This window comes from Poecilia reticulata, linkage group LG3, assembly GCF_000633615.1.
Source record: "Poecilia reticulata strain Guanapo linkage group LG3, Guppy_female_1.0+MT, whole genome shotgun sequence".
NCBI classification, from domain to species: Eukaryota; Metazoa; Chordata; class Actinopteri; order Cyprinodontiformes; family Poeciliidae; genus Poecilia; species Poecilia reticulata.
The window spans coordinates 22023066-22031942 of record NC_024333.1 but is presented as its reverse complement, the minus strand read 5'-3'; the positions used below and the strand labels follow the sequence as shown (position 1 = coordinate 22031942).

Below are 8877 nucleotides of genomic sequence, written 5' to 3'. Positions count from 1 at the left end.
TATATATATGAGACTTCTCAGAGTTTTGGTGCTGATGTTGACATTTTTTTCCACATTACCAAAAACATTAGATTTTTAAAATTATTATTAGTTAGCTGGTGATACGATTGTGTGCTATAATATCAAATCTGTAGGGAAGCAAAGCTTGAAAGTTGTTTTCTGTCTTCACTGAAATTGTTTTAATTTATGTCCAGGACTTCCTGTTTTGAGATGCTGTATGTCACTGAGATCTTTCTGGCTAAATAAAGGCCTTATCCAGGTGATTTATTGTTTCTTAAAGATAGGAACCATCCTATGTCATTCAAACACAAGGGAGATATGCATTAGTGTAACAGGAGTGTAAGGCAAACAGAGGTTAGAGTTGTCACTGCCTTGTTTTGCTTTTTGAACTAGATCTTATTTCTCAGTGGCAGTTCTGGAATAATGCAAAGCAGCGCTCTGCTCTAAACACGCAAGGTCACATGTAGTTATAACTTTGCCACAATGAACAGGTCCCTTCCCAGATCATTTGGGATTTTACAAATGTGATGTAAATGTTTTTCTTTGTCTTTCATTTTTGTTCTTGTTGCCTTTATGTACATTTTTTTGCAAATACAAATTCATTTTTTGTCATTTCAAGTGGAACATCACATGAAGATCTCTTAACAAAATATAAAAAAAATACTAAAAAATGTGTATAAATACACCTGTATCTGATCTGCTTTCAAAGCTGAGCAAAGCTAGTACAGAAGATGTTGCCCCATTAACAACAATTAACTTGGTTTTTGTGAATTTACAGTAAAAAGAGGCCCCAGCCTAATGGATACCCAGTCCCCCATTGCACTGCCAAGAAACTGCAGCTTTGCTGACGACCTAGAGCTGGAATTTGAGCGAGAAAGTGATTTGGCTCCAGCCAGCACAGTATCACAGTGAGTCGCCATCACTCTGTCGCAATGTTATTGCATTAGATCAAACCACGCAGCGTTAATCAGTGTTTATGTGTGAGTGAATCTTAAGCATGGACCAGCAAAAGATGGTCTGCTTGTATTTTATTTTTTATGCTGTTTGTAATTAACCTTTGCATTATGCCAACCCCAAAGGGCTCATGATCGTGTGCTAGAGAGAATCCCTTGTGTTTTCTGAGGCACTTACACAGCTAGAGACTGCCACTGATATATGGAAGTGAATGTTAAGTAAAGGCAGTATAATGTAGATGCAYGGTAAGTGAAACAAATGGAGCGACAGTTCTGACCCGTGGGATTCACGTTCTAAATGGTGGTGTAATGATGCAGAGTGAGAACTGCACGCAGCCGTGTTGTTGGCACGATAACTCTGTGCTCTGCTGGCTCCAAAATACGTAACCAGCTGTTCTCACAGAGCAACGCCACATCAAATCCCATGCTAAATTGAATCATTATGAGGCAAACTACTATTTCTCGTAATTGTGGTGAGAGAACACGGTGAAAAAGAAATCCTTATTGGGTTCTTTTTAGTTCCAACATACATTTCCAAAATGTCCATATTGTGTAAGCTCAGTACATAAGAGGAAGAAAAGCTTTGCTAAGTCTCTTACAGAAATTTCAAGGAGTCTTGCAATGCATTGATCTAAAAAGGATTCACGTTTATTACAGTTAATATCACAGTACAGCATGATTTTGAAATCAAAGACCTCTGGGCTACTGAGAGTTTTAGCATTTCTTTTTCTAGCATTAGCATTTCTTTTTCTAGAAACAAAACAAAAATGCACCGACATATACTCAAAGTAAAATAACTTGAAGTCAAGAAAAGTGTAAGTATTATGGCTGTGCTTATATATATATATAAGAAACACAGCCATAATTTGGTCACATTTGTTGCAACCTCAGAGAAAACTGCAAAATTCCCCTAAACTTCTAACTTATATTACTTTATTTTATTGTGGTCTTGGGAGATAATTATGACGGAGTTTTGACAATGTTCAGTAAATTAATGTTTAATTCAGTCAAGTAGCAATTTATAGCTTTGTCGATGTTTCAACTTTCTTGTTGTAGTTATAAAGCCTGGCTTTTCCATTCAATCTCAATGTTCCATCTGCAGTAATTTAGTTAACCCTCTTTCATTGTTCCTTGAAAAAGATGAAAGAGATTCAGTTTCTGATCTCATGAACTACGGCATCATGATCAAAAGCCTGTGTTGTCTGAAGCATAGCCTATAGATAAAATCCCTGTTTTCTTTTTTATCCAAGTAAGCAAAAGGAAGATGTATACATAACTGTTGCCCCTAGTGATGTACTGTAACATCCTTGTCAAACTATTGTATAGCTGCCTTTTTTCTTCAATGCTGAAGAAGACACAATGTCATAGAAATCTAAGGCTCCAGCATCTCTAGTAGGCATTTGACACTGTAGCAGACATCGCTTGATCACTAGATAAGCTAGGTTGCTGTGGATATTTTTAGACAAGTCAAAAAATGTTGCTGCATGAGCACCACAGCTCTCTCAAATAATTTATATGGCACATATGTGCCACTCATACAGAGTCTGTGTATTATGAATCCCAGCAGTTACAGAATCATTTTTGCTTAATCTATTTGCAGATCCTTCACTTACCTTAGAATACCAGAAGCTTGAAACTGAAAGCTAAACTGATGACATTTGTGATAACATCTGTTAATAATCCGGACCACCTGAGGGAACTCTGAGAGAAATGAGCWGTTTCCCAGATACTCAGTTGATCTTTAAATCTAAAGAAATAAAAAAAGAGACAATAACATAAAGTTAAAAGCAACCTTTTATCTCACGACATATCAGAATTCCACATACATGAACTATTTCCATGCACTACAGCTTGTTTGTGGTGCAACACTGATTTAGATGCTGCATTAATAACCTAAATAATATAAGATGCAGAGATATTTGATGCTTATTCTACTTTGGAGTATACCTGTTATTCCATTTGTTCTCAAGTAGCMTTGTATATAATATTAAATATTAGGTTTAGTTAAAGCTAGGCACTTGTCRTGATTGTGTATCCCTAGTTGCCTTTAAACATATTAAATATCTTTTGGATAATTTTACCTAAAAATAAATGAAGCTATGTAATTTGTTAAAAAAATTGTAAATATGCTTATTTCCTTTTATCATTGATCATTATATATACGCTTTTAAATTTGAGTACTGACTGAAGTTGATTAGAYTGCGAGAGGAGSTATTTATTGCATGTCTGTGGTCAAACATGCAATAAATACAAAKAAATTAGTTCTTATTTCATTTTCACATTTATCACAAGATAAATCAATAACCATCAATAACATAATCTTTGCAAGGTTGTTGAGCTCTATTGAACAACCTGAACTATTGAACTACTTCTTTAAGGATGACGATGTTCTTAATCTTGGCTTAATAMGTTCATATCACAACATTCATTAGAGAGAAATGCCTTTACTATTCAGACAGCACTTTGAAAGCATTTCAATATCTGCCTACTAAATTAATAGAAAATTGGATTCTCTGCCTGGGCTTTCATTATATCAATAACCCATATTCCTTTTTATGATGGAAATGGTTTCTATAATAGCTCAGAGATTAAATTATTGACAGTTCGCTATGTTAATTTGGCCAAATGTTATTATAGCCAGATGYGAAAATCGAGTCTTTTAAAAGTCCATAATGAAGCTCTTAAAAACCTTGTTCTACAGCAAATGCAACTCAACAAAACATGCACAGCTYTCCCACCACACATCCTAACTCACTGCTTTTACAGAGTAATGAACGCTGATAAGTAACAGCTTTTCAATGATTCCCAAAACCTAATAATGCAGGCTAACTGCCTCACAATCACTCTGGGCTTTTTACAATTTTTCACCTGCCTTTGTTCTCACTGTTTATCACCTTGGTAACACCAAAAGGAAGCAAGGTAATGAGGGAGAAGCTTTGATGTAGACTGCACAGGGAAGAAGAGCATGCTTGATATTTTTCTCTAACTTGATGAGTTTTGRCATAACGTTAATCTTTTCTTAGTTTTTTTTGTGATACCTGAAGAAAAATCAAAGGAAAAGCACAGAGGATCCGGCCTTAATTTAAGGTTTTGTGCAGGAACTTTTTGTGTGATGCATCCACTCACAAGGTGTGTTGAGATWTCAGAACTAAGAAGCTAAACAGTTTTAAAACATGTTGTCACAGATTGACGGAGTCGCACCGAAAAGCCATTCGTGTCATACAGAAAATGCGTTATTTTGTGGCCAAGAGAAATTTTCAGGTAAGAGCATATTTTTTTTACTATACTATGTTTCTTTTTAACTCTTGGTATCTTCTTTTATCATAATGGAAAACAGTATAAGGACAGAAGTAAACTATATATATATATAACCAAAACAGGTCTAAAAAGTAAATGGATAATTAAAAATGCATTGTAATATTTCCAGAAGGCCTAATCTGGTTTGTTATTTGAAAAATAATCTTTTAGCAGCTATTTTAAATGAGTCCAGGCTCTAGACATTATAATACAGRAATGACAACAGTCTGGAAAGAGCAATATCAGTGACTTTTATATCTTATCTTTGGGATTACGAGTAGATTTTGCATTTAGGACCTAGGGACTGAAGTAAAAGTATATGACTTTATTCATTAATATAGAAAAGGTGTTGTCCTTGCATGATCCTGAGAGATAAAATCGGAATTTTCAAAGTAATTCTGAAATGAACAGATGACAAGTTTAAAAAACAAAAAACAGGAGAGATGTAGGTTGTTTTGTTTGTTCTTGTCTTGCAGCAGATATTTGAACCAGCAGAATGTTTTCAATGGCTTTTTGTTGACACATGTGAAAAGGGATCTAAAAGTGGTGTAGGTGAGCCAAAACAGKCACTGGGTGAAAAAATCCCCTATGCAGGAGCCAACCAGATTAAAAACAGAGGTTGGGAGAATATGAAGAGGGTTTCATGATTTTAAAATCATGCTGATGTCTTAAAACTGTACAACTGTGCAGGGTGACAATATTGGGAAGCAAAGCACYKTAAGCACTTCCAAAGTTTATATAATCTTATTGAAAGAGGTATTATAAGTTCTTCAAAGTGAAAATAAYMAAAACTACTTTKTAATTTAACTTTAACACGTTCTTCTTAAAACTAGAAATATTATCATTTATTMAAGGACTGTTCTGTTTTTGATGAACATGACTGATTAACCAGAGCCACTACGTCTAATTTAGAGCAGCACTTGAGATGAAATGATCAAATAAAGGTGTTRGGATCATTGCCATKAACTGAGTTCAGGTCAACTAATGCTGGAAAAACATCAGTTGCTGACTAATGAAGAATCTGTTTTTCTAACTTCAATTTGCGAAGAACATCAAGGAGCTCATCAGAAGAATTTAAATGCAATGTCTACAAAATAAACCTCTTTATGAATGTGTCATACTCATACTTGATTGGCATTAAAAAAGGAGTTTAAAGTGTATGTTGAGATGACTGTAAATCGTATCAGTTTGAAATATAAGAACTCAAAACTAGTGATTTATCTGGCTTATYGTAAAGCTGCATTTCTCAGAAGCAGAGTTGAATTAAACAAAGCTGCTTCCTTATATTCGGCCTAGTTTTGCATTGCTATAGCTACAATGCAACAAACACATTATTGTACCTTATTACTTAACACCCTAATACCGATGTGGTTGTGTGAGCAGTTTATAGGGCCCACACATCAAACAGCAATGACCAGCATTTTTCTGATCACAAGAACTCATCAGCAGCAAACTGTAAATGAGCTCTTACAGGGTTTCGTCCGCACTGGCCAATTAAAGCAAAACTGAAAAAAATAAATAAAAAATGCTGTGTGTACAGAATTAATCTTTAGTGTGTGGGCTGTAAATGTCCCCAGCGCAGTAAATACACACCAGTCTCAGCATAAAAAAAAGACAAACTTTTACAGTGCTTTTAAAAGAAAAAACTGAAACTAAATAATAGACCTGTAAAGTATAGGTGTTAAGTGTCATTTAATCAATAATTCAGTCAATGTCTTTTTTGTTTTTTTTTAGCAAGCTCGTAAGCCATATGATGTCCGAGATGTGATTGAACAGTACTCTCAGGGTCACCTGAACCTCATGGTGCGGATCAAGGAGCTTCAGAGAAGGTATCCTCTCTAAGTAAAATGAGCTTAAATTAATGAGTTCCCTTGAGTAATGAAATGTGTTTATGATGTACATCTTTTTGCAAGTATATCAAGAAAAGCAATCCTTCCCGAAAATATCTTGGAACACGGAAGAGTGTGAGGGTGACAGAGGAAACACAGAGGGAATCTATAAATATTCTTCTGACGTTAGCTCTCTATTGTTTCTCTCAGACTAGATCAGTCTTTGGGGAAAATGACTTTGTTCCAGACGGGTTCAGGTAATAAATCACTGCACTTCTACCTGAAAATGGATTATATTAACTGTGAAAAGAACATTTCACTTAATGGTCTGTTTTATTTATTTATTCTTTTTACATTTTATTGCCTAATGTCAACCTCTGAAGACCGCGCCAGAGATAAAGGAAACAACTCAATTGGATCAAGGCTCAACAGGATGGAGGACAAGGTAGGAACTGTGTAATGTCAGTAGAAATTTACAACCCTCCTTTTACATCAAGTGGTTTGCACTTTTTTATTTTTATTTTTTTAGATAAAAGTCTTATATTTAAATCAGACAATGTTCATTTTGTATTAATAGGTTGTGGACCTTTATGAAAGAACAACTTATGAATGTCCTCTTGAGAGAATTTTGACAACACAGTTAACTTATTAAACAGTAAGCACAATTAAAAGTGGTTTTGGATATGACAAACGGTTGCTTTTTTTCCCCTCCCATCATTTGTTATAACGAAATATGAAACGTGTGTTGACTCTTTTTTTCATTACTTCAAGTAACAAACTTGAATATTGCAGATATTTTACAAATATGAATTGAATTCACTACCCACAATTCATCTTACAACCGTTAACAGACACACTTAATAAAGCAATGCATGTCGAATAATTCATAAATCTGATTTTTTTTAGAATTATTTTAAGTTATGATGGTTCTTGTTGTTACCAGACTTAGTGCTCTGTCTTAATATGTGCTGTATTTAACATTTTCTCTAACACACTGTAGACAAAAATTTACTTTGTCTTAGCAGAATATATTGTGCAATCCATAATTTTAAGCTTTATCGATACTTGGATATTGCCGTTGAATATATATCAAAAAGAGCGTTATTTCCTTATCATTTGACTTCTTAGGAAACCTTTTGATAAGTTAGACACATTTATATAAATTAATTTAACTATAAAACATAAACTGTTGATGTTGCATACTGACTAATCATTCTGGYAATAAAATTGTGTGGCTTTTATTCCCATGTTGCTTGAATGTAATCTTYTGATGGAAACAAAACCCATCTAGTTCAAAATGTTTCATTTTATCAACAATGTTTTGAAAATCTCACAGATAACACACATGGATCAAACGCTGAACCACATCGCAGAGTCCCTCACCTTCCTGCTGGACCAGAGGGATGTCGGTGGGGGTGAAGTCAGAGGCCGGCTGAGACCTCGGCTCAGACGAACCTGTAATGTCCTCCACAGCCAGGACAGCCTGCCGACTAATGACCAGCTGTCTTCTTCCCCTTCATCCTTCTCCTCCAACAACACCAACACCGTGCTGTGCCCCAACCCTCCATGCAGCTCCACTGCCAGTCAGGATGAGAGCTGCTGAAACTTGAAACCAGACATCCTGAATGCGCTTCACAATGTTTGCTCATCTGTTTATGATGGGTAAAGACGCACTGGACATATTCTCCTGCCTGTGATGAGAATATGTAGCTACAGCTGTTTGCTGAAATACTGACATGATGACAGGACATGTGRCATGTGTAAGGATGCAAATGTATGAAGGGAGTGTAAGAAACCAATGCCTTTCAAATCATGTCTGTTGGGYAACTTCCATATAAGGTCTAACTTTGATCTATTTTAAAGTATTAAGATTTAACATCTGTGTTCTAGCTGTTTTTGTTTCTAAAATTCTAGTGAAAAAAAATGAAAGTTTGAATATTTAATACTGAATATTACCTGTATCATTTTTATTTTATTCTTAGAGTTTTCAAATACCATAAAAGCAAATGACAAAAAAGTTTAATATGTTTGTATAATCATTATTTACTATTTGTTTCTGCAGCATAAAAAAAAAGACTAAACAGTTTTGCTGTCAGCAAAGACTTGTTCAGTTATGTTTAGGAATCTTCATTTTGTGAGAAATTTGAGGGCATCCTGCATGCATTGCACACTTAAGGTGGACTTAGGTTGTCACTTAGGTCAGGGGAGAGTGAGGATCAAGATACAGCCATGCATTTGCTCCTTGGTGGGACTCTGATAATGACTTTGACAAAAGCAAAAAATACTATCAATCCACCTTAGTACKTAACAGGTACAGCCAGAGGTGAACTGTTTAAATGTTGATACTTCTAYAAGCAAACTTACCTCTTGTCTTATTTTATGCTAAATGTGATGCTGTGGTTGGTTATATTACTACAATAAAAAACTGTCACAGTAATGAAAAAACTATCCAGAAGGTTAATAGATCTCCATGTAGATATTTTATGTTAAACAGAAGCTTCATAGCAGCCTGAGCAGTTGTCTCATAAGGGCTTTTGGTTCACTCCCCTTACTTTTCCTTKCTATATAGTAATCGTATACATATAAAGAAAAAGTCCTTGAACACCCTTTGCCATTTAATTTTATTTTTTCCTTTGTTAACAATTCTCAGTGGCACCTTAAAAAAAAGTCTGTAGCTGTTGATTACTGAGGGAAGGTTTTGTAGCATTATCTACTCTCTCCTAAAGTTTGGCCATGACAAGAGTTTGTTTGGAGCTAGCATTCTGGGTATTCCCAAACCTGTTTTTATTTCCTTTTTC

General features: G+C 35.0%; 1 protein-coding gene across 2 annotated transcripts in view; it reads left to right on the top strand.

Moving 5' to 3' along the window:
- kcnq1.1 (potassium voltage-gated channel, KQT-like subfamily, member 1.1) overlaps positions 1–8834 on the top strand; it is a 49399-nt gene extending 40565 nt beyond the window's left edge. For both annotated transcript variants that reach the window (XM_008405689.2, XM_008405688.2), the window contains 6 exons: positions 779–908; positions 4139–4214; positions 5985–6079; positions 6290–6336; positions 6463–6524; positions 7416–8834. In XM_008405689.2, the coding sequence (XP_008403911.1) occupies positions 779–908; positions 4139–4214; positions 5985–6079; positions 6290–6336; positions 6463–6524; positions 7416–7682 (677 nt within the window). In that variant the 3' untranslated portion in view covers positions 7683–8834. The remainder of the gene's footprint in view (positions 1–778; positions 909–4138; positions 4215–5984; positions 6080–6289; positions 6337–6462; positions 6525–7415) is intronic.
- Positions 8835–8877: the final 43 nt, after the last annotated feature.